We start from the raw sequence: 27,083 nt of genomic DNA on the forward strand, positions 1-27,083 counted from the left end.
TGTTACATTTGTCGTCTTGTATTTTGTATTAGTAAAGTTTACCCTGGTACATTTGAAGTTTTACCATGGTTATATTTTGCTTTACTATAATTTTATAATTATATTTTGCTTCACCTCTGCACTTTACAATGCTTATAATTTACTATGCTTTCAATATGCTTTACTATACTTTGCTATACTTTTACTGTGGGGAACTGTTAAGTAAGTGCCCTACATTCTTAGTAAAACAATGATTTTGATTATTAGCTTAATGGCAACTGTGTAAATAAATTAATATAACGTGCTATGTGGGATTACCAAATGTTGTTATAATAAAATAGTAAACATAAAACGAATCGCAGAATTTGCACTTGAATTTGCATGATAGTGTTCTGCATTTGGTATGGTGTACAAAGGCAAGTGAAAAGACGTTGTGCTTCTTAAAAAAAAGTTTTCTCTAAAATATTAGTCCATCCCAACTGCAAAATTTGAAGCAAGCTTGCATGTTCTATGCTATACATTCTATACATACTGCAAGATTACTCAGAACATCCCATAAATAAACATGATGTAAATAGAGAAGGCAATAAGGTGCAAATGTTTATTACCACTAGGGGCTACATGTGGCCACAGGTTGGATGCAGTGCTGAGCAGTGTTGTTGCTCCAGCTCTCACAGTAAAACTGCTCCCTGTTCTGTCTGTCTGTTAACCCCTCACACAAGCATATATACATCAATACCTATGATAGAAAATTGCCAACAGTGTTCAGTTTGTCCTGCATTTTTAGTTAAAAAAATATCTGGTATATCATAACCATGAATAAGATTTTTCTATTTTGTACAGTTAAGTTTGCAAATAAAATAATTACAGTTGTGTTTAGTTTTGTTGTATACACATCTGCTAATGTGATTAGTAATACATCACAAAAAAGAATAGGGTGCCTGTATTATATTCAGATGTTAGGGGAACTGAAATTAAACTGGGCACATAGTGCCACCATGTTGTCAACTATTGTAACAAACTATTTTAACTGCACCAATGTGCTTAAAGGTAACTGAATGGCTGTATGAATCTTAACGCTACCAACCTTATACAAGTTGAAGGTTATAACAATGTCTTGGTTAATTCCACCATTAGTGTTGAATGTATTGTGGGTGCATCATCTGTGCCACATTGCAAGATCTACTAATGCTTGAAGAAAGGGATATTTGCACAACTGGGATGATGGCATTTGCACTATGCATTTATTATTTTTTACTACACTTTCTTGAATGTACATACAAAAAATATTATATTTTAAGGGCAATTTGAAATATAATTTGCCATAAATGTAAGTTGAACACCTTTAAAAGATTATTTATTCATTTTGGAGAGAATAAAATCAAATGTTACTAAATTACAGCAATACTGAACTCCGCCTTCATGTTAATCTTTAAAGCAGTAGTGGAAAAGTTCCTTTTTGTTGTGTTCTGTCCTGTTCTTTTTTCAGCCGTTAATACCTTTTCAGCAAACTCACATGAACTCACATGGGACTGATCTGATTACCAGCGGTAAGAAATCTTTAACAGCCCAGGGCCCTATTGCTCAAACCATTGGACACGCCCCATATGAACTATACTCAGCTGTGGTTTCATTTTAAAAATACATATTTGTTTTTATAAAAAAAAAAAAAACACGTGTGGTGTTTGAATGGGAACAACACAGAAACACAGATTATGGAAAAATGAGGATAATAAGAACCATGTTTTAAGTATTTCCAGGATTATCACAAGCTCTCTTTTTATTTTAATATTACATTGGGATATGCACATTTTTGGTCAAATGAAGTGAAATTGAACGAAGCCCAGGAAGTTATTTCCTACCAGAAAGTGTCAGTAACTTCATAGAGAATTGCTGTTATGAAAAATAATTTTAAAACTTTGGTTAGCACTCCTTTCACATTAATGATGTAATATTGCATTGTTTTTAAAATGTTTTTCAAAATAGCTTAGAGCTGTTGCTTATAAGCTACACATGCTAGTAGGAGAATGCCCATTTTGCTCAGAGTTCCATGGTGACCAGTAGTTTTTAAGAGTGGAATAGGTGAAGGTGCACGGAGCTAAAACGACTACTGGAGAATGTAAACTAACTGGGCTGTCAAATTAGTGCACAGAAAGCTAACCATGTAAAAATGTAGTATATGGACATCCCAGCAGATGCAGTCTGTTCAAACACCCTGTTGTACAGCTGTGGCCAAAAGTATTGCATCACCTAGAATTTTAGGATTGAGACATCATTAAAAAAAAACTATATGAACATAATTTAGATATTTTATTTAACATCATGTAATCAAAGAAACTACAACATGATATAGCAAAAGTCTACCGGAAGCCATAATAGTTGTACAGTATTTCATGTTAGATTTCAAAATGTAACATTTTTCAATTTGTATCAGTTTTTTGTTAAGTATATGGAAAACTACAAAGCGGTATGTAATTCAGTATGTTAACGTAACATTATTCAGCCAGTTTCATTCGACTTTATGTAGCAAAATTAGATAATTCTATAGGGTGATGCAAAACCTTTGGCCAAAGCTGTACATTCATTGAGTTCATCCCAGTTCCATTCAATATTATATTCTGAGATACTGCTACTTCCATTTTAATGCTATTCCCAAATAAAACAGACAAGATTGGCTTGGCTTGATTGGCTTTCCTTCTAATTAAGTCGAATTAGCTCTATAAAAACAGTACAGCTAAGTCCAGGGGTATGGTACTTGCAAATGAGCTCAGGCAACATAAATGCCCAAACTGGGCATGAAACCCCTGTTGCACATGAAATTGTGTGGTTGGCCAAATTGAATTCATCCTTCTGCTTCTGCTTCAAGAGAAGAACTTAAGCTTGTTTTTAAAACCCAAATGACAAAACAGTGGAGTGGATGCCCCAGCATCGGACTTAACAGTTAAGTAGGCCTAACAAGAAATAAGACATCTAAACCTTTAATTAAATCATCCTCCGTGTTTAATCTTTTTGTTTTAAAGGATTTGTCTCCTGAGTGTGCCCTGTATTACAGTGTCATGACGAGGCAAAGTATAAGAGCTGATTTAGCCTCTAAATACAGCTCTGTGCATTATACTGTGCAGTTTCAAACAATTACATGCAGCTACTAAATTGTTGTGAAATGACCAACAACAGCAGCAGACTTTATTGATTTATGATTCCTTGGTATACAGGTATCATAATCAAGCTTTAAAAAAACATCTCCATAAACTTGCGTTGGCATAACAACATTATTTTCACTTTGGCTTTATTGCCAGACCTTATTATTCCGCAGGTCCCATTTTAAAGCAAGTGCAAAAGGCAACATGTATAATGTTTTAGTTTCAGGAAGGAGCGGTTAGAGAGCAGTGTTCTAAATAGTTTCTTGCTAATTTTAAAATGTTAAAATGACTTTAACCCTATGTTTCCTATGTTCTATGTACTATGATCCAGTCAGGTTTGAGTGGACATGCAGTACTTACTGTGCTGAGGCAGGACAAAAATGGGCTTACTTTTACCTTTTTTTTTTTTAATATGCTTTACCATACCTCACTGGTCTTTACAATGCTTACCATATTTGCACTGTGCTTTAATACACTTGCTATGCTTTTACTATGGTAGCTTCTAAAGGTGCATTAAAAATTCCTTTAGATTAATTATTAAAAACCTTTTAGAAATGACAGTGCTGACACCCTTTCTCCACAATTGCCTCTTCTCAAGTCAAATGTACAAAAGACACCATAGGAAAAGTATGGCAAAATGACTGGTGATTTACAGTGGTTAGCCTAATATCTAAACATGCATCATCATTCACAAGATGCTTGCTATCAATTCTAGATTTAATTGTAGAACTATTTTTCACTTGATCTAAAATGACTATCAAGGAGATAAGAATCTTATATACTTAAACACCAGAAAGTATATTCATGTGCTTGTTAGTTTGTGTTATGTAATGCACCCAACAACACATCGTTTTGTAAAAGAAAATAGGATAGTCAAACTTATTTTATTCAAGAAAAGCTTGGGAAGATACAAAAATCACTTTCTAAAATGTATAATACATGATGTTATGGCATAAAACAAAAGCCCCCGTTTGTCTTTAATATTCTGAATTATATACAGCTGTATTTACATGCACACTACAAAAAGATAAAAACACTCACAACCATATCTAAGGGGGGAAAAAACAGCACCATATATGAAAACTTTTTTTAACCTCACATAGTACTTGGTAAAATCCATTAATAATTTACAAGCATGTATTTAGCATTTGTGCAAGCTATGCAGATATTGATTAAGACACATTGATTTGTATGCATTTTATTATGTAACAGTTTACATTAAATGTACAGAAGTGATGCTTTTTATTCCAGCTATAGTTCTTGAAGTATTCATTCCTAGCATGACATCTATGTAATCTATGGTGTTCAGCAGAATTAATCACAAGAAGAGGCAGAAGAAAAGATACAATACTGTTAAACTGGGAATATTGATTATCATGGTTTCAACTGGTAGTGAGTTAACTAATTCTTCAACACTAAGCATCAAAACACAGCTGCTTACTAAAATACAGAAAAACGCAGATAGTAGACAAACTGACTTATTAATGATTTCATAAGAACTTTTTTTCTTGCACTGAACATAACAAACAAGCTTAATAAGAAGTGGCAAGACTCCAGCGACTTCTAGCTTTACGTGATTTTTATGCAGTAGGAATGACATGATCAGCTTCTGATAATAAAATCTGCATAATAAAACACATAGTACACAATAACATAAATAATCAACAGAGCATCATCCCTGTGCACATACCTGAACATATGGAATGTTCCTGTGTGGTACACAGAACACTAAACAGTAAAAGCCTAAATATTCTTTACAGTTCCTGACATCGAACACTTAAATCAGCTTGCAGAGCAGTTTACACTCAATGAGATTGTTTTTCAAGAACCTTGTTTTTCTTAAACCCTAATTTATTTCAAGGTGTGTATGTTATTCTTCCACTAGATGCAGGCTTACTTCTGCAACAGCACATTCCAATTGTCTGGCACATACGCTAGATAACGGGTCCTGCATTTCACACAACCTGCTTTCTTAGGCTCCACTTCATTCCTCCCACCGCAAGGTGGTCATGTAGTCTGCTTAATTAAACCACTTATTGATTAATAATCTCCCGATTCCTTTAATCATCTCAATTAGTCATTCTATTAACGCGCATTGGCGAGTTGATTAGGCGGCAGCAGCAGCTACAGACATTTATTTAGTCATGCATCCCTTTATTACTAATACATCTTATTCAATATTATTTCTTAGAATGTGTAAATAAATAATTTAAATGTTACAGTTTACTAGTAGGAACACAATTTGTCAACAAAATATATTAAAAAAAAACAGCACGGATTCCCGGAACAATTTATATAAAAGACTGAAATCATAACATCAATGCTGTAACATACAGTGCCTTGCAAAAGTATTCAGACCCCTGACCAATTCTCTCATATTACTGAATTACAAATGGTACATTGAAATTTTGTTCTGTTTGATATTTTATTTTAAAACACTGAAACTCAAAATCAATTATTGTAAGGTGACATTGGTTTTATGTTGGGAAATATTTTTAAGAAAAATAAAAAACTGAAATATCTTGCTTGCATAAGTATTCAACCCGTGCTGTGGAAGCTCCCAGTTTACACCGATGAAAGAAATTGCCCTAACGAGGACACAATTACCTTACCATTGGCCTCCACCTGTGAACCATTAAAGTTGCTGTCACATTTTCTGGATAAAAACCCCACTGTTGAAGAATCATTGGTCAGGCTGTGAATCTGAAGGAAAATACTTTTGCAAGGCACTGTATATATTACAAATATAATAATAATAATAATAATAATAATAATAATAATAATACAAGGTTGTTCGCAAGTAGCACATTAAGTGTCACTTACAGTTTCGTGAAAGAAAATGTCCCATGCATTAAATGTTGCTATTAAACTTAAGCATCGTCAGTTGGTTAACCCTGCCTTCTTTCATAGATTGACGTTGTTCTGTAAAAACTTGGCCATAAGAAGAAACACTTCTTTCAGCATCTACAGAATTGGTAACAACTGACAACTATATTTTAGCCTTTCATGTTAAATTGGGAAATAATTCTTCAACTTTAATCCAAAATTCATTCAAAGTCATTCTACTTCTGTTTTCTTTTGCATATGGTAGGTATTTGTCCATTTCTGATTTACAGTCAGCATCAAATCCTGGAATAGAATATAATGGGAGAGCTTCCAGATCCAAACTACACACTTGTTGTGGGTCGAATCTCTTTACTGCCATCAGAAAGTTATGAGCTGGTTGATTTTATTATATGGCTGATGGGCTCTCACTTCACGGCTTTCAAACCACTGAATCAGATCCACCAGTCCCTTGATATATTTTAAACTTTGCACATCTTTAAACAATTTTTTTAACGGTTGCAAACAGCTTGTCTGCTTTCGGAAAATTATTTGCTCAAATATTGCTGGCAAGGGCTATTATGTGGGCATTACAAGTCAAATGTACTGAATTTGGCAGTAAACCTTGAATAATGTTATTGTATGCCTTGATCATGTAACTGGCATTATCTGAGACAAATCCAGTCACACTATTAAAATTAACTTCAAATGCGTTTAAACATTTCTCAACGCCCTGTGCCACCGATGAGTAATTCACTGAGTGCAGATTAACTGTATCGGCTAATATTACTTTCAGTTCGAAGGTATTCGATAGTCCTTGGAGAACAAACAAAACGTGGAAAACATACTGATCTTTTGCATTTGTAGACTCGTCAGTAACTACAGATACACTGTCAGACATCTTTACCAATTTGGGGTAGATATTCCCTTCTCAGTTGACCTGCTGTAAGAATTGCTCCCGCATTTATTACATGTTTGTTCAGAAATGCACATAGTTTGCGATTATCAATTTTTTCCAGGGGAATATTAGCACAAACAAATGCCTCTGTCAAATCGAAAATAACATTTCGTCGACGTTAATAATTTTTGTTCCCCTTATGTTTTTTACTGGAGGACGCCGTCTCATAGCTGTCAATCTCAGCCTTTCTTTTTTCTGTGTTTTTCTGATGATAAATGTCGGTCTATTGTTGACTTTCGAGTGTGGTCCAAAGATAAATTTAAAGCTGTGTAAAATAAAGGTTTCGCTCAATTAAATGCTTTTCGATTGAGATGCCTTTGACTCCATGTTTAGGTCTCTCGATTTTTCATTTAACGCATCAATTTATTCAATGACCATTTATACTCATAATTAGCTTTCATTTTTCTAATTAGTCAAAGAGTAATGTGTTGATTTCTTAATTGTGAAGCCCATTACTATAACTGGAGTGGCTGCAGGAACATCTAGGGGATAGCAGTTGAATTACAATTGGAAAAAAACAGGTTGCGTAAACGCAGCACCCTATAGATAACATAATTACTACTGTGCTTGTTAACACTGTATGAACTTCTGAGTGGATCGTTTCTGCTTGTCTGGTGTCTGTTTAATAGAGCTGCTGTAAGAAGATGAACTGGGGTTCGGAATAGCCTGTCACTGTTGACCTCAGCACCTGATCTGAGGAAATGGAGGAGCTGTCAGTTGCTGAAAGAAGTATCTGCTGGTCTTCTGTGGTCATGGGCAGGGTGAGGGACAGTGGGATGTCAGCAGGCTTTAGCTGGGTTGTGTCCTGCAGAGACTCTTTCCCCAATGTGTCTGTGTCCACAAAGGCTCCAGAGCTTATACTAGGGTCCAGGTTTCTTTCCACTGCAGACACAAAAACAATCTTGTTAAATGCAAAATTCAGCGCCTCAAAATTGTCCAATAAACAGCTCTACATGATAAGGTTGCCAATACTTTTTATTTTATCTTAAATACAGCAACTTTTATACCTTTTTGTATTTAACCCTCTGCAGTGTTTACAAGAAATGCATTCAATATTTATGAACAGAATCCTAATTGTTTTTAAACTACACAGGATTTTGTTAACATTTAACAAAAGAAAATACTACAAATATACAATACAGCTAGCAAGTAGCAAGTCATTTTAGACAGATATTTTTAAGATGATTTAACCTTTAGCAGTGCAGCTAAAAGCTTTATTATCGAAACAGAGCATACAAGTTTTCATTGTAAATCATATGCAGTGGATTTCTTTTCACTTACCACCATGTGCCTTTGCTTTATGCTTTTTTAGATTCTTCACATCTGTGTAGGAGTTTCCACACAATTCACAGACAAAGGGCTTTTCACCTGAAATGAACAGTTGCTTGTGTTATTAGTCTTTTTCATTACAGTATATATAAAGTTGTATTTAAATCCTGTACTAACCTGTGTGGGACCTGCAGTGCTTGTTAAGCTCTCCTGAAGAAATAAAACGTTTTCCACAAGTGCGACAGGCATATGGCTTCTCTCCTACAGCAAAGCCAACAACGAAAAACATCAGTCTTGTAATAACCAAGCTGGTCACACTTATATCCAGAACATATAACAGATGTCAGTATTATGAAAAAGTAGGTCACAGTGACTGGAATTCAACAGCGCCTAGAACAGTACGCCAGAACCAATGCTCATGCAGTTTCATCAAATTTGGAAAAGTGATTTCCTAGATACAGTTTTTAATAGTTCAGTCATTCTGGAGGCAGTACTGTGACCTGCTTTGCTGTTACCTGTGTGCTTTCGAGCGTGTGTGATGAGAGAGCTGGAGACGGCGAACGCTTTACCACACGTATCGCAGATGTAGGGCTTTTCCCCTGTGTGGCGGCGGACGTGGTATGTGAGAGTGCTGGCCTGAGCAAAGCGCTGCCCACACCGCTCACAAACATATGGCTTCTCTCCACTGTGCTTCCTGTTGCCACAAGAGAGAAAGTACACAAGGGTCACAATAAACGCTTAAACTCAAACCATGTCTAACATGCCGTACTGCAGCTGTTTGACCATACTCAAGCAAAAACAATACAAATATCAATAATCTTAAAGGTAGTACACCAGACACCACTGTAAAGATTACTTGCATGTCCCAAACTGGCACCTCAACATACCTGGAGTGTATTTTCAGGTTACTGGATGTGGCGAATTGCAGGCCACAGATGTCACATTTGTACGGTTTCTCTTCCCCATGATGCATACGACTGTGGAAAACTAGCTGACATTTCTGAGCGAAGCCTTTATCACACGTATCACACTGGTATGGCTTCTCCCCTTCAAAACAAGGTTTCAAACAGGCAGTGATGCAACAGAAAACCACATTAAAACAATGACATATAAATCACCCCCAAGGATATGAAGACCACATTTCAAATTGAAATTTAATTTGCATAATTGAAATTTGTTAGTTAGTCAAAATAAGACAAGTGGTTTTCAGTACATAGCTTTCACTAGCTATAACTCGGGTATTGTTACTGTGATTGAATGTGAATGATAATGGGGACCACTGGTGAATACTGCTTTATCTTACCTGATGTAACATTTATTATTTTCCTGCAAATAATTATATAAAGTCTTTAAGAATGTCAGCGCTAGAGGCCTCTGGTTTGGGTATAGTGTTTTAAATATGATAATCTAAAAAAATGAGTGCAATACAATTCCATGTCAAGTGAAAAGAAGTTGTGACCAAGATATGAACCAACAAGACATTTTTAAACAATAACTGACTTAAAAATAAATGAGTTATTCCTACTGTCACGCCCTAATATCATAAAATGATATTTTAAAGAATCTGGACAGTTTGCCCAGATGTACAGAATTAGTCGCATTCCAGCTTTCTTACCTGTGTGAGTGCGGACGTGTGTTTTCAGCTGGTTGCACTGTGTAAACGCTTTCTCACACAGCTGGCAGACGTAAGGCTTTACTCCCTTGTGTATCCGCATGTGCCTCCGCAAGCTGCTGGCTTCAGAGAACACCTTCCCACAGGTGTTACACACCGGCTTCATCTTCAGCTGCTTCTCAGACAGTCCTTCTGCCTCGCTGCTGTCCAAGCTGTCAGCATTATCTTCGCTCAGTGGATCCGAGGCACAGTTCTCCTTCAAAGTACAAAGCTTCCGGGACTTTCCTTTCTTTACCACCGATTTTTGAATCACTGCATTTTGGTCTGGAAGACTTTCAGTGTCCATCCCTAATGAAGACTCGTTATGCGGTTCCTCGTCTCCTTGGATCATTTGAACGGCGAGTTCTGTTGTCTTATTGCTTGCGTCACTGAAAGCTTCAGCCAGCAGGGATGGACTGTTTTTTTGCGTCTGCTTCTCTTTTGGTTGGCAGTTCCTCCTCTGCTGGGCTTTAGTCCCATGTCTGGTTTTGGGTTTTCTAGCTTTTTTTGCTCCCTTTTCTTCCACCTGTAGAAAGACCTCTGTGTTCTCAGGCTGTGGAGGGGCTTGGTCCTGACTTACAAATACAACGGCTAACTCCCTCAGGTCACTGGGTTTGGAAAGGCCAACATCCTGCTTCTCTGGCTCCACGACAGCACTCAGGATTTCTTTAGACAGCAGTTTGACATCTGAAATCCCGGACTCTGCATTTAGTTTACATCTTGCTGTCACCGCCTCTATTTTGAGGTAGGTGGCCGCTTTGTGGATTTCAATAGCATCCTCACTACAAGGAAATGAAAAGAAAAAAACACAATGAACAAACATTTAGTTTAAAGTACAGTACCTCTATTCAGAGGCAAAATTACAGTGCTGTTTTTACAGAAATATTGGACCCATGGTATAAATGTTTCATAATCCATCCCCAAGAAGTGCACTGAAAATGGCAATCACAAAACTTACCCATCAATGTTAATATTTCCTGTGTATACGTAATCCAACAGTTTTTGAAACCCACTGGGGTTCACTAGAGTTGGATCCAGAAACGTGACACTGTTCACATCTGGGTTCCCACTCTGACATCCAAAGTACTCACTAAATGCTGCCAGTACGTTCATGTGAGCCCTGAACTGAGTCTGGCCAATCACAACGGTGCAGTCACACAGGAACCCCTCCTGCCTCTGTTTGTTAAGTTGGTCCAGTAGATGCTTGCAGTGGTGAAGAGGTTGCATCATAATGAGACAATGTAATCAGCCTTTTATACCTGGAGAACAAAGAAAATTAGGTTTAATTACAAAAAGATATGGAGCCCACAGCCTTGAGTGTAAATGGAAAGCCCCTCAAATGAGCAATTCATCTGTTATGCAAATGAACCCCCTTTCATCAAGACTACACTTAAAATATGTTTGTAGATGGCTGACAGCAGGAGTTCAGTTGGCAGTGGTGTCTAAATCCAAGGCTGCCCAAATTACTCATTTAAATCTGGAGAACATCCTGCTTCTCTAAAGGCACAATAGACATTAAGAATTATGGAAGAGTCATGTGTCCGTCCAGAACAATAATAGTGCTTTTTCATGGCTGCCTACTATGGCCTTATATCCCATTCACAATGTAAAGGGAAGTAGTTCCGTTTTTTTCTAATCCCCTCTACCTATAAGCACATAATGAAGGAGAGTGGGAGGGGAAAATGCCTGCTCCATTGGGTTTGCCTGGCTCAATTTAGGGGGCAAAAGACAAGTGCAATTGTGGAAGTTCAAAATCAAGTACAATATTTGAGAAATAAACAAGAATCAGTTTAGAAGATGTACATCCTTTTTCTTGTTACATTAGCCAACATGTGTTGCATCACAAGTCTTTTGTATTATGAAACTGAAAGATATGGCTTCTCAAACATAGCTCTGATGTAGTGCTAATTTTGTTTATGTTTTGAAAGATGGAGGCCATCAAATAATGACACACTGTAGCCTATTGTCTTGAAGTGTACTTAAACGTAAGGATTTTACTGAAGGGTATATGCTATTTTAAGCATCTCACTTTCATTGCCATTCATTATGATGTTATTTACACATTGACCTTGACTCAAATTAGCGACTTCAAACAATGTCCCTTCACAGCCACAAGGGAAGCAGTGACAATGATACAGTAGTAATTGAAGTAGAAAAACAGACTGTCAGTAAAAACAATGCTACAGTGAGTATAAGGCTTATTTTTGCATTCCCTTGTCATTATTATTTTTTATTTCCACTCCTGTATAAACAACTGAATGCAACAAAGTTGCACTCTGACAGTACTCTCTGAAATTAAATATTTTGGCTGCAACTCGTGCTTTATAAATAAATAAATGTCACAGGTTTTACAATTGTTTAAAGTTTAACGCCATAGGCAAACAATCCTGCCTACACATTTACACTGTGGAATTAAACAGATGGGTCAAATTAAATGCTTGCATGTTTTTAAAACAATATTATATTTACCATTCAGCTAAAGTACTGTACTTTACCAACACAAACAAACCCATGTACACATTTGAACAAACCAATCCACATTGTTATATGGGAGAACTCCATGTTATGTTTTAAATACCGGTATGCGTCTACTTACTCTACACAAAAATGTTACAATTGACTGATTATAACGTTCAAGTACTGTACTAACAAACACGGTCGTAGATGCGTACTTCAACTGCTTAACTAATATATTGCATTATAATCCCCATTTACAACATGTTAAATTAACACAATTAAATTAATTAACATTTAACAAAACAGGCGCGTCTAAACACTATTGCAAGAGGCAAGCTGCACGTTTTCTGCAAGTCTTGTGCTTGTGGGTCCGTGTTTTATATTAATAGTCTCTCAGTCTGGCTACATTTTCACAACAAAGGGCTCTTATTGCGAAAGGACACGCCAGGGTCCGTCTGTGTAGTGCAATAAAGTATCACTTTGCTAATACAGCGCCGGTATCTTTCGTTTTGGTATCGAAGTTAATGTAATTTAGCCAGTGAAAAGTATCCACCGCGAGAGATTTGCAATATCTTTAAAAAAAAACTAACCTGTTAAAATGTTTGGTCCATTTTTTCATTCAGCCATTTTGTGACGACGTAAAAAAAAAAAAAAAAAAACCTATAACCTTATCCATTTCACAGAGAAAGCGTCATTTCCGGCAAAGGTTTTCTGGCCCTAAAACGGTGTGTGTGGCTGAATTTTTTATTTTTTTAGGATCAAGTCAGAACAAAACAAAACAGAAAATATCATATCAGCCATATCAACTCAGTCCCAGACACACATTTCACTGTAATGCAATATGCAAAGACAATTATCATGTTTGTGTCATGTCTATTGTTTTTTGTGGTAGTTGTCTGCAGCTTGTAGTTTAATATCTATCTGTTATAGCTTGTGCAGTTTAATGTAGTCTCACTGTGTTTCAGTGCAGCTCACGAAGACAGCATTGTACTATACTACACCATATTCATTGTACAAAAAGCTTGAAAAATTTTGCAAACTTAGTATTGACAACAGACATCCAAGCTAATCTCTGTCAACATACTCAGTGTGATTATTTTGTTTGACATTCAGCCATTTTGTTAATAAAACCTCACACTTAAGGGTTTCCTGCATCTGCAGAGATACAGTTGTGGTTGTGGGTACAATGGCATAAGCATAACCAGCCACGCAGTCATTATTTACTTAGATAGCTGTACAGCCACAAAATTCACACTGGTTTCCGTCAGAGCTTTATACTGTGAGCATGATCATGTTGTGGAAAAGATATGCATATATCAGTCTTTATCACAAAATACACACACAGTGTTTGCAAACAGAGTTTAACTCTGTCTATTTATTTCAACAGTACAGCACAACAACAAGGCCAGTAAAACACAATGAAGTAACAGGGTTATGTTAGTGGACGGTCAAACAGGAGGAGGGATCATGTGTCGCAGACCCCACTGCGGCACAAGGAAATACCAGAAGTTGCGCCACATTGAAAGCCTGCAGGTTGATGCACCACACTCCCCCTGGGAGGCAGGCATGAAAGCAGGCAGGAGAAGGCTGTAGATACACAGTAGTGACAGGCCCACCAGGCTAATGGGAAGAGCATAATGGTACACTCTCTCAAACTGCTGATGGAGGCTTTTTTTGTATGAGAAGGAAGGCCTACAATAAAATAGAAAGTGTTAATTATACACAGACATACAAAAGTCCCAATTCAATTAACCTTTTGATAGGAAAATGGGTTTTAAGACCATACAACTTATGACACATTATTTTATATTTTGATTCATCATCAATAAATCATCAGTTATGTTGTTTCTTTCATGAAAGTATATGTTCCTAAAAATGCCTTTTCCCTCAGTTTAAAGTTAATTGGATTGAGCTGAGGGAAAAGGCATTTTTAGAAAATATAAATTCATAACTAATCAACTAGTGATGCAATATTACTCTCTCAGGGATGTCCTATCTTCATACAGGGCTCGAGGTAATTTAGCTAGGCCAGAATTTTCACCTCCAACAGTGTCGTCCAGTGGTATAGCCATTTTAGCCAGTCTTTGAAATAAAAAAAAAGCCATTAGTTAGAAAACATGGCAAACAACCTATCTAATTAAAAACAGAGAAAACTGTTCATTCTCTTACTTTTGTACAGGAGGTAGCTCTTTTCCCCATATTGACTTCTCTGGAATTACCTTATTTTCCGGCTGAATCTATATAATAAATGGAACGTCAATTATATAATGTGCTGCAAACGAGTGTGTCATTTTCCATTGTGATTTTGTACAATGTCGACATTGCACAACATTAAGGACTACAATGCTGTCCTTGTACATTCTTCAATACAATGTTCTCTTACCAAGGTTATGATTGGCTGGGAGTTGACATATTACCTCCCACAGACGTGGAACTGTTTCCATCATTGTATGAAGATGGAATTTGATAATATTTCCTTCTCTGGTTTTAAAGATTGTATTAGGGAATTGCTTTGAACCTCCTGCCAAAGCTTCTCCATCAGTCCACATTAACACATAGATATGCCTTACTTATACTATTCTTAGATCTCTGTATGCTGCTGATTAAGTTTGAACCACACATGTTTTTATTGTGTTGTTTGTTCATTGTAATAGGTTTTTATACATTGCAATGGTCTTTGTTTATGGTTTTCCCTTGTGAATGACACCTCGGTCTCAATGATTAAATCTCTTGGTTAAATAAATAAATAAATAAATGCCTGTATAGCCATGTGTCCTTTCCATCTCACCAAGATATGAACTCTTTGATGATAAAGTTTTGTTTAAACATTTAGTGAGTGGCTAAATGTTCAGCATTAGTAAACGAAACGTAAGAGTGTCTCTTTTAATTTGGAGATCCCTAGTAATTGTTTGATGAATATGGCCTCAATTTCGCTGCATGGCGGTTTTTGTTTTGCAGTATGAAAGTACCTGTTTTTCACACTCTGCTATTTCAAATTCCAGAGAGTAACAGCCTAGGACAGGTGAAACTTCTGTGCCACGAACTCCTTGAAACACATCACCTTCTCCTTGCCTGAAGAGAAAAAAAGGAGTATAGATTTGTTCAGGTTTCTAAATAAACAGTGGTTCATTCACCAGCAATGTCAAAGTGATAACGAATGCAGCATGGGCGACACAATCACACATTTCAACTGTACTCGGTGAGAGCTTGACCTATGGGATTATTTAATAATGTATGTCCTTACCCAGTAACATTGTTTATAAATTGACATTGGCATATAAATAGAGTCAAATGTAACTGAATGTAAAATGTGTAGTCCATAATGTTTTAAAATATCCTTACTCTACCATTTTAACTTCAGTACCATTTACTTGAGCTTCTCCTTGTGCAATTGGACTTTCATTTCCAACATATTCCATTCACTTGGAAATGTTTCCTATAAACTACAACAGCTGTCTCATGTAAGCGGGTCAAGAAAACAATTCTGATTGAGTGTTTGGAAGCTGTAAATAACACAACTCGCGGGATAGGATAACCTGAACCAATCAATGTTAAGACATGCAGTGTAACAGGTAGGAATGCTTATGGATTTTAAAACACTAGGAGGTCTGTGTATATTTCGTCCAATCGTTTTCCTTTTTGAAGGAAAACTAATGGTAAATGTACTCCTTGTTTTTTTTTTCTTTTGAGTAGAGAAATACAAAAATAAAAAAAAGAATCAAATAGTTTTCCTTTTTCAGATTTTTCATTATATAACAAAAAAAAAAAACATACTTGGGCTTGTTTGACCATTTCTGATATTGCTTGTTGCAATCAAATATCTGAGTCATCTTTAAACTCCATTGGAAAGTTTCAATTTTACAAAGCTGCTAATGTAGGAGGTTAGAGAAATGCTGTACATACAAGACTGCTTCCTGCTGAGTATCACCTAACAGGTCTTGTAAGCTCTTCAACTTCTGTCGCAAATCCTTAAAAAAATGAAGTATCTGCAAATCAGTTCCTTACAAAGCTTGACCAAAACATTTCACATCACTATAAACGTGTGGGACATGTACGGTATGTATGTCCCCTTACATAGATCTAGAACACCGCGAGGAAACTCTTAGGACATACTCAAGTTTCCAGTTCATTCTAGTGCAGTTTTAAAATGGACAGACGTTGTGAGCACGACCGGTCCAGGACTGATACAGTAGTCTAGATGGCACAGCTGCTGCTATAGAACATTGATAAAACCGGCACCTGATCTGATTAGAATCAGTCAATTAAATCATCCCATAGGAATGGGCCAGTAGGTACCTAGTAGCCTCCTAACCCCTAAATCTACCCCCTAACCCTAACCCTAATGTCTACCACTAAACCTAACTGTGTTACTATTTAACTAACTGTTGTTATTATTTCAACACCGCTTGTTTAGCACCCTTGGCTACGACAGTCGACGTCCATTAAATCGCTTTATCCGGACCCACTCTGTTGGGAGGATAGTAGGTACCTACTGGCCCATTCCTATGGGATGATTTTCCTTGATAACGTCCCATTCAATCGACTGATTATAGTAAAATAAATAATATCAAATAAATCGCTACTATTGTCCCAATATAAACTAATGAAATATATATATATAATTTAATTGAGTTTCCTATATATATATATATATATATATATATATATATATATATATATATATAGGAAAGGTATAACCATTATTTATTAAGAATGAGATAACATTTAGGCCAACTATAAAAATACAAATATCAAACTACCATAGAAACAAATACAAAGTTCTTTCCCCTCTTCCCTCTTCACATACAAAGTTCTTTCCCCTCTTCTCCCAACTCAGATTATTTTAAATCTATGTCATAATTTTATGCAGATTAGAAAACACATCTACATGCACATATTAAATCATTCATTACAATAACCCATTGCATATGCTACTGCATTTCTTTCATTGAAATGGCAAATCTGTCACAAAACATACATTTTTACACTAACCAAACAACTACAGATAACTCCAACAGCACAACTAGGCAAAGGTTCTCACTATAGTTACATAAAGTTCTTCATTTGCTATTAGGATTCACAAAAATAGGAACGAATAACACATTTCAATCTACTGTAAGACAAATAGGAGAAAATAGCAGAGAACATCAACAAAAAAAAATTACACAGCAACCAATCATTACAAGTACCCTACAATAATGGAATGACCCATTGTAATTTGCAGCCAAAGAGTCCCGCATCTATCCAGCACACAAAAAACAAAAACACACCTTAGATCCTGAATTCTGCATAGCTTTCAATTAACAGTCTCATCTATCCCAGTTCAAATAGTTTATTACAATCCAGCAGTCCCCTCCCATCATTGTAAATAGCCACAAGTAGCAAAGAACAAATAACCAAAAATGTAGCCAGTCTGAAAATGAAAGTACTTCAAAGCCGACGAATTGATACTTTCCAGCAAAATAGTGAAACCCGTTCTTAGATCGCTCACGGTTCATGCTTCGCTCTGCCTTCCACAGCTCTGTGAATAATTCTTATTTTAGGAACTATATTTTGGGATTTGTGCTGTTGCTGTGCGATTGAATGAATGGCTATCTATGCTTCGATTGTCTGAAACAACCTTGGGTGCTGTCATGGTCTCCTCAGGTGCAGAATATTATGTTTATTATTATTATATATTAGAATATAGTGGGGGTTCTATGTTACTGTATGCTTCTAACATATGTACATACTTACCTGTGTAACTGTAGTGTATTCATCTAGTGAGCAGTTTAGCTGTGCAATAGTGCAATCATTCTGCAAGTTAGATATAAAGAAGGACACATTTGAAGTATGATTGACAATAATTTAGAGCATATTTTTTTTAAAAAATATGAATGAAACAATCATTATGAAGGGGAGTATGGTTACCTTTGCAACCAACTCCTCCTTTGCCAATAAAATGACTTTCAATTCTTCAAGTTGCACCTAGAAAATGAAATGTAATCAATCACCTCTTCCAAATGGGAAATATGTGGCAACATGTACTACTCAAGTAACTAGAGGACATTTTCAAGCAAGTATTTCAAATCAAGATGGTCCAGAGATACTGCTGGGGAGCTGCCTTGTGTTTTATGTGCTTAAGATTTTAAAACCAGCCTTTTTAACTCTGAAACCACTCTAGGCACATTCAGTAGTATAGGATAAACCCTCTCAACACAGACATTTTTATTAATGATTTTTTTTTTATTGATGATTATGTGAAGTACAGATGAACATTTGCCTCAAACCCATGTGGTTTGAGGCTCCACCACCTGGCTTGCTGGACGAGGCAGGAGAGCCCCCATAACAGATAGTATCAAAGAGTAGTTACAAGGGTGGCGTTGGGGGAGGTGGTTGGATCCAAATAAATCAAACGCAAGGAAAGGTAAGTTACTTGACTACGTTTTTCTGATATGCCGGAATTGGATGATGTAATGTGTGTACAAGGGGCAGTCATTACTCCTGAAGTTGTAAACTTCATAACTCAAAAGCAGCCCTCTCTTCCATGTTGGTCGTCGGGTATTGCTTCAACAGTTAACTTTAAGAAGAGAACAGGAGTAATGTTGGAAATGCCCACCTGCGTTGACTTCTGGAACGCTTCAATGCATATATAGCATAATAAAATCTATTTTGCCTACCTCCAGTTCATGCACAGTAGCATTCAGTTGGTTAATTTTTTTCTGGTCAGCTTGTCTTTGTAGAAACATTTTACCTTCCTAAAAAGAAAGATAACACAGAATGCATTTTCTGAATATGAGCTACATGAAAGGAAATGTTCAGAAAAAAAGAAACATTTACCCCACAGAAACTTATACTGGACACTGAAAGTCATGATAAGGAATTTTTGAAGCAACATTACGCACCTCGTCAGTGAGTGAGTTAATTTTTGCTGTCAGCATTTCATTTTTCTTTTCCTGTAATTGAAGTACAACAAATGATGTTCTTATAATTATTATTTAAATGTTGATATGTCTATTGCATAAAGTGTAATGTCACAATTCTGTCCATACACTATAACATCAAATATATAATTCACAGAATTATTATGAAACCAATTATTTAAGGCATTATTTTAAGGCACAAACCTGGGGTAGAATGCCTTTACATAGATTAAATGTTGGTTTTTCCATCAAGTATATTTAGTTCTCTCCACATTTGTGAGCTTAGTCTTAATTATTTTAACCAGTTTCATTAAATTCTCTTTTATTTTATTGGTAAAAAATGTAAAATATCTCTCTCTCTCTCTCTCTCTCTCTCTCTCTCTCTCTCTCTCTCTCTCTCATTATTTGAGTTAGTAATTTAGTAAATTAAGTTAAATAATTTTTTGTTAAAATCTGTTTAATGCATCCCCTGCAGTTTACAAAAAAGATGACAGTGTGTATATTGCTGAAAACACACACTGTCATTTAGCAGCAGTATGAGTTTGTATATCTGAGGAAGGTTTGGTGTTGATTTACCAGTTGTTTTATGACCATTTCTAATTTGGTGTTCATGATTTTTTTCTTTTTTAAAGCTCCCCTAATTTCCTCCAGTTCCTCTCTTATACTTGCAGCCTGGGCCATAGTGTGCTGGATCCTTCACATTTCACCCCCAAATGTAGAAAAAAAAACAAAACATACACATTTGCAGATTAAAAAAAAAAAAACTTTCTCATAATCATGACAACTGTTACAGTACTGTAAATTTGTAGGACTAAGGGTGCATACTATACTTGCTGAATATTCTATTATGATCAGCAAAGTCTGTTGTCCAGAATGTACAATACAACCATTACTTTTGAGAATGTTTATCATGAAGTTATTGTTGCAGTCTTGCCAACTGTGACTAAACTGACTTACAACAGCTTGCAGTATATATATATATATATATATATAGAATGGAAACTCAATTGTACCTCTTTATCTGACTTTTGAGAGCCACGTTCTCCTCCAGGAGATGTGTGTTGGTGCTATCTGACATCTCCACGGTTTTGTGAAGTTCTTCATTCTCCACGGAAAGCCTCCTTTTGGAATGCACAAGTTCTGCAATGGCATCGCTCTTCCCAACCCATTTCCTTTTTGAGATGATAAAGCAATGTTAACAGACAATAAAGAAATGTTTGGGAAATTCCTATAATATTTGAAGTCAGCTTACCATCAAACAAGTTCACCTTACCCCAAGATATCCATGAGCTTCCTTTGAATTCCCAACTTGACTTTACAAGGCTACCTTATAATACCTGCCCTTAACATAACTATTGCAAACCATTAAAACAACGAAATATGTGCAATACATGGAATTTGATCGACAGGATCCCTTTAATATTGCAGGACATTAGTTATGGTCACTAGATGGCACTGGCTTCCTATTTTTATAAAGAAGCTTCGGCTGACCTGGCAATACACAGCAGTGTATTTTTATAAGGGGGGTGTAGTAGTGTAGACAGAGACGCATAATATATGATAGGGCCTATTCAATTGCTCTTAATGACTTTTTTTTGTACATAAGATTAATCCAGCTATTAAAAAATGTAATTCCTACCGTAAAAAAGAAAAACAGAAAACAGCTGAAGCTGATCACCTTTAACAACTTTACATTTAGATCTACTAACCACCAGGTACTTACAGGTCAGATCCATTTTCACGTCTGTGTTCTTGTTCTTGAAAAAAAGGCATATGAAGTGATGTTATAAAGTAATGGATTCTGCACTTAAGGTGATTGCAGCTAACAAAACAAATCATACCCACCACACACATCCATTCATTACACAGGTCTCGATGTGCAGTTTGGAAAAAAGAACATGTGTTTTAGCGAACATATATTTTTATTTTAACCTATGGTATTTGCTACTGCACTAGGTTGAAGAAATCTCTGTTGGCTAGCCTTGCTTTTAGATTGTCCTGTACTTGAAGAGTGAAATTGTCCCACCCCTTCAGGGCCTTCTTTCCTGTCAGCAACCAACCGGCTGCGTCTCTTAATGACTGACATGCTTTGCAGCCAGTAAGACGCTTTGACCCTGAAGACACTGGGTGAAGTGACCTAGTAATTAAAGCAGTAACAGACTTCCTGAAAGCCAAAGCAAGCAAACTAAGAACTTTATTTAACCTTGTGTAGTACCAGATGTCATGTTTAAAAACGAGAATACATGTTTGTTATGATTTAATGCTAATGTTATAAGCCAAGATGTAATGCTAATGGGGGTCGGGTGACATCAGCACATAGTTACATGTAAAAATCCTTTACCTTTAAAATATTGTTTTCTATTTTGAAAATAATTTTAAAGATTCTCTGTTTAAAAAAGTAAAAAAAATTACCTTCTACAGTTTCTTCTGTTAGAGGGGTCACGCATGTAGTTTCTGAGTCACAGGTGCTTTCATCTGTTTCAAACTGACTATGGACAGGTGGGGAAAGCAAAATGTGATTATGGCATCTCAACAAAAAAAAAAACAATCACTGTTCACCTTGATGTCATCCTTATCACTCAATTTGAACATTAAAAAACAATACCTTACCCCTGGCTACTGTTTTTGTGATTTATAACAAGCTAATATGTTGTGTGTAGAGTGGATGTCTCTTATTACAAAATGCATCATTTGAGCAGGCAGAACCTGAAAACAACATGAGAAAACACTAGACTTAAGCTGAGGGACTTTATGGCTTGGAATGTGGTTTCAGGACACTTGGCTTCAGGCCACTGCATGGCACGCCAGGGGAGACTTGGGATTTGATACAGCAAAAGTGCCTTAAACTGTCTCCCAGTCTACCGGAATCAGGTTTGAAGCCACTAGACCTGAAAAATAGCTTTGGCTTCCCTACCCACAACATATCATAGGGTTATAGGATATCGAATGCTGTGTATGGGTTTGAAAAGTTTGTTAAAACACTACACATGTTGATACAACCCATGTACAGATGCTTGACGTCCTATAACTGTGATGATATACTTCTTTATTGTTCGCTATATGTGTTTTCTATTCATGACAAACCTTTATTTAGTCCATTACGACTTTCACTGAAAACAGGGGATGAAGTAAACAACATTAAGTGGCCCATTGTGATGTCACCGCTTTGAAATGACTTTGCAGTTGAAGTAAATTCAGAGAAGTGCCTCAGGTATGATAAATTGAAGTAGGTATCGTCAACTGTACTGATATTAACCATAAAGCACTGTAAAAACGAATTATGGTACGGCTGATGGCATGATTTCTTTGTGATGTGACGTGGAATACAGCAGGCAAAAGATGTGCTCTGACCGTCTGAAAGAAATAACTAATTACTAGGGGGAGAAGTCTGTCTCCTGAAGTTGCTCACTGCAGGACTGAATGGCACAGAGCAGTCTACAGTATGTGCAACTAACACTGTTTTTGAAGTAAACATATGTCACACAGGAGATTAAGGATTCCCTCAGCATTTTTTTCTTCTCTCATTGCTACTTATAATGTAGTATTGTAATGCTGTATTCCCATAGCGACTGTGGCCAGGGCTTGAGAGAGATGCAGGGTTGTCAAACTGGATGATTGTTTTGTGTATAAACAGGAACCTACGATAAGGAAGGTATAACAGTTTTTGAATCTTCAGTCGTGCACGGCAGGAGGGAGAGAGAGTCCAGTGCCAGGCTGAGTGAGCTTGTAGGAGCCGAGCATCACTCTACTTCTGCACTCCTACTTTAACAGTCACTAGGATGTCACCTGGCATTGCGGCAGTCTTCAATCCACTGTTTCATTTTCTCCTGAAAGGTTGGGAAATCCAGATACACCCCAAGCTGCTCCTCATCCAGCTTCATGAGCAACTTCCCCAGCTGATCATCACCAGCTCCTGTGATATTTTGCACGATTTCAAAGACTATGAAACTCAACACTTTTCCTAAAAAAAAAATAAAGTAAAATAATAATAATAATAATAATAATAATAATAATAATAATAATAATAATAATAATAATAATAATAATAATGAAAACGATAGTTGTATAAATGCTTATCACAAGAAAAGGCTTGCAAATGTTTTGGTATTGAAGTATTGCATTGCATGCCAGTCAGTCACACCTTTTTTCTTTCTTTTTTTTTAAAACTGCATCTCATTTTAGAATCTTGCATTCGTTCAAATCTATTGACAGAATTGCACTGTTAGAAATTCAGCTGTGTTGCTAATCAGAATGGAGACTAAGGAAAGCACTGCTCTGAATTTGGAAAAACATGGAAAGGTGCCTAGAATTTGTTGACTTCTCTGGTAATACATATGTGGTATTTGTATGGTCAGAGACAGCAAGCTGCAAAATGACTGTGGTAAACTTAAATAATGATCTACTGCCAGAGTGTCCCTGCTTATTAACTTTACTTAGTACAGTAATAACGATGACCATGTCAACAAAGAAAGCTACCTGTTTCAGCAGGATCACAGATCTTGAATACAGAACTGATAATATCATCCTCATCCTCATCCTCAGCAGTACTCTGCCCTTCACAGCTATAAACGTCACAACTGCCTGTAGGCACTGTGAAAAAACAAAAACAAAACCATGAAACCTAACCCCAATCCCATAGAAAATGTATTTTACATAAATATCCAATACTAAACATTCTCACCATTCACCGTCTGACCAACGCTTGGTGTGTCTATTAATTTATTTTTGACATCGCACTTGGATATAATACTACCGGGACAGCTACGACTCCTGCCGTCACAGTCTCCGTCTGGTTTCTGCTCATTCGTTATGCTCGACATGTCTTCGGGTGACACTTTCGGGAGTCCAATCACTGCACCGTTATCACTATTGGGTCGATGGAGAAAGGGTGAAACAGAGGTACTTCTCGAACACATTTTTCATGCTTCACGGAGTCCTTGGTGAGGAATCTGGTCCTACTTTTAAAACATAAAGCTAAGTGTAATTATGACAAAATGAGTGTCTCTTTGCATTGAAATCGGCTGCACAACTAGTTAAACATTCATGCCAATTTATGTCTTACCTGTCATAGGCCTATGCATAAAAAAAGACCTAATGTGACGAAAACATTTTTGGGGGGCGTTGTTCAAATGCGGGACACATAGTTGTACGTTGTTTATGACGCCCCTGCATCAAAACGTACCATATCTGCGGGGTTATTACGGTAGCATGTAGCCTAAAAAACAAAACAAAAAAAACAAACAAAAAGAAAACAACGTTTTTTTTACAGAAAATATACTTTAATATTGACTTAATAAAACTATATTTGTAGATTAATTCTAGTTTATGCTTCTGTATTATTAAAGCTACATAACATTTTAAAAGTATTTTACACTAATATTGAACAACTTTTACTGTAATTAAAAACAAACTGAAAAAAATGTAAATATTTAGATACATTTACCGTAAAAATACTGTGTTTTTTACAGTGTATTTCGACGCTGACTTTAACCTTTGATAATAATAATATTTGAAAAACAAACTAAGAGAACCAGCAAATATGTATTCGGAGCATAGTGTACCCCTACAAAACTATACCACAGGAACTATTTACTTTGCTTCTAGAAAGCTATACATGTCGTGCTTTGCCATTATGAAACCAGAAATGGCCTCCTCTAGTGTGAAACAACTCTTTTTGTAATAGATATACCAATGAAGAATAAAATGATCTTGTGATGCAATGTTAGCCTACAGACACACATATACAGACGTCCCCGAATCACCTTGTCTTCATCAGTGGGTGAAACTGTTAAAAGAGGCTATTTTTTTGTTTGTTTGTTTGTTTGTTTGTTTGTTTGTTTGCCTGCAACCATGTTATACCACTTCCTGCAATTTGGGTCATGTTCTTTTTTGTGGGATATAGTCGTTACACGGTTGTTCTGTTTAATAAATAACAAATCCTTTCGACTTCGAGAAGTAGCCTAAACCTACAGGCTAGTCCTGCTGAAATGCTTCCTTTAACTAAAGTTTGAGAACCCGTTCTCATCGTCTCCGAACATCAACCTCCCTTGTTAATATATGTATGCTTTGCCATTACAAAAAGAGTTGTTTCACACTTACAAAGGAGGCCATTTCTGGTTTCATAATGGCAAAGCATATATATTTTACATGGAATAAATACAAATGGAAATGGGGTAGTACAACATTTAAAACTGTAGTTTGTATATGTTACATGAGTAATGATTACCTAAACGTTGTTTCTTAGAGCAGTAAAAAATGCATGGTAGCCTTGTGCTAATGCGTGATTCATGAATTTTCAGCTAATACGGCATTGCTAGCCGACCTGTCGTTTAGAAACACAACACCGACACGGATTCGAGTGGATTATAGAAACTGGTGATGTCGAGTTGGCAAGTGGTAAATCGTATTTGAATTTACGAATACGCAATATAGAAACCACCCTCAGATTAATTTGTAAACTATATATATGTTAATGTAATTTAAACTGAAAGTAAGGTATCACATGTGCATGTGGGTTTAAAGACACAGAAAGGACTACTGTACTGTTTTTAGTTTGGGCAAGCAAAGTGTGGTTTATGTGCTTAAAGAAATTTTTCCAGGGAATTTTGAATGTCTCAGGGGATTGGAGGGAAGTCACATGGTTCTTTGTGAACAGTGAGTTCTGAATTACTAAATATATATATATATATATATATATATATATATATATATATATATATATATATATATATATATATATATATATTTCAGACACCAATGTGATCCGAGAAGGAGGTAAAAAAACAATTTTCACCTGTCTGAATTCGATTCAATCTCAGGGAAAGGACCTGTAGACACTGAGTCACTTTTACAAATGATATCCAAGCAAAACAGTATGTAGGCTGTTGAGAATCAATTAGTAAAACAGCAAGATCATACTCAGGTTAAAGTTAAATTACTTTTGCAGTAAACAAACCGGATTCTCAAGAATCCATGCTTTCCTGAAATAAATTAGAAACTTTGGATAAAATCAGTAAATGTATTATATCTTAGTGTTAAATTGAATGTGTATGGGTGACATTGCAGCTTTAAGCCATACTATAGGCACTGTTGTGCACATTCCTGTATTAAGAAGGCTGTAAAATGAGGGCCGTGCGTCTGCGGGCTTGCCTGTAAGCTGCTCAAAGCTGTGTTGTCCTCTGACACTGTAGCTCTGGGCTGGCTGCACGGCGGGCCTGCAGAGTGAAAAGAAGCAATTGGCTGACAGCACATGCTTCGGAGGACAGCGTGTGTTTGTCTTCGCCACTTCCGAGTCAATGCAGGGGTGGTAGCTATGGGCTGAGCCTAAATACAATTGGGCATTTCAAATTGAGAGAAAAACAGGGTAAAAATTAATTGGTGACTACTAAATTTAAAAGAAAAGAAAAACAAACTGTAAAACAAGCTTTAACTGTGTCTTGCCTGGTCTTTCTTTTAGTACCATATGATGAAAGCCCTGCCAGACCCTACTGGTCATACTCCACCACAGACTTCTGGAGATACATTGAGTACTTCAGAAGCATTGGGGTCTACAACCAGATTAACGAGATGGCCAGGACATTTTTCGCTCACCAGCACCTGGGCGATACAATGGGCTACGATGCTGTTGAGTCAGAACATGAGCATTGAAGAGCCTTTCACTCAGCAATACAACAGTATGTACAGCTGAATGTAGTCTTAGTTGTCATAACAAGCCTTTAATTGGGGTTTAGCCTTAGAGGATGTATACTATATTCTGGTTACATTCTACAGTAATGTTGCAATCCTCTGTTTTCAGCTGTGTTGCATATATAAACATGGCTTTAAGTGTATTATGTGATAATAGATGAGATGTATTTGGTGCTGTAATATTAAATGTTTATAAACTACTTGCTGGTGTATGTTTT

The 27,083-nt window shown here is 36.4% G+C and overlaps 2 protein-coding genes and 1 long non-coding RNA gene across 3 annotated transcripts; 1 reads left to right on the forward strand and 2 right to left on the reverse strand.

Moving 5' to 3' along the window:
- Positions 1 to 3,984: 3,984 nt before the first annotated feature.
- Positions 3,985 to 12,931, reverse strand: LOC117423103 (myoneurin). The gene is made up of 8 exons (XM_034038537.3): positions 12,868 to 12,931; positions 10,779 to 11,079; positions 9,785 to 10,602; positions 9,057 to 9,216; positions 8,685 to 8,863; positions 8,347 to 8,430; positions 8,182 to 8,268; positions 3,985 to 7,782 (listed from the first exon to the last, which is right to left on the reverse strand). The coding sequence occupies exons 2-8, from the start codon at positions 11,048 to 11,050 to the stop codon at positions 7,523 to 7,525; spliced, it is 1,860 nt and encodes a 619-aa protein (XP_033894428.2). The 5' UTR covers positions 11,051 to 11,079; positions 12,868 to 12,931; the 3' UTR covers positions 3,985 to 7,522.
- Positions 12,932 to 13,637: 706 nt separating this feature from the next.
- Positions 13,638 to 24,133, reverse strand: LOC117423104 (inositol 1,4,5-triphosphate receptor associated 2-like). Its single transcript, XM_058990145.1, has 16 exons — positions 23,861 to 24,133; positions 23,656 to 23,769; positions 22,966 to 23,140; positions 21,592 to 21,668; positions 20,903 to 20,936; positions 20,193 to 20,351; positions 19,756 to 19,873; positions 19,162 to 19,212; positions 18,937 to 19,014; positions 18,188 to 18,244; positions 18,014 to 18,073; positions 16,181 to 16,245; positions 15,247 to 15,349; positions 14,447 to 14,514; positions 14,255 to 14,359; positions 13,638 to 13,969 (listed from the first exon to the last, which is right to left on the reverse strand). Exons 1-16 carry the CDS (start codon positions 24,093 to 24,095, stop codon positions 13,726 to 13,728), a joined length of 1,743 nt encoding a protein of 580 aa, XP_058846128.1. The 5' UTR covers positions 24,096 to 24,133; the 3' UTR covers positions 13,638 to 13,725.
- LOC117423105 (uncharacterized) lies at positions 24,018 to 27,065 on the forward strand. Its single transcript, XR_004547742.3, has 2 exons — positions 24,018 to 24,119; positions 26,636 to 27,065. It is a non-coding gene; the product is annotated as an uncharacterized LOC117423105 (long non-coding RNA).
- The last annotated feature ends 18 nt before the right edge of the window (positions 27,066 to 27,083 follow it).

The sequence above is a fragment of the Acipenser ruthenus genome, chromosome 17 (assembly GCF_902713425.1).
Source record: "Acipenser ruthenus chromosome 17, fAciRut3.2 maternal haplotype, whole genome shotgun sequence".
NCBI classification, from domain to species: Eukaryota; Metazoa; Chordata; class Actinopteri; order Acipenseriformes; family Acipenseridae; genus Acipenser; species Acipenser ruthenus.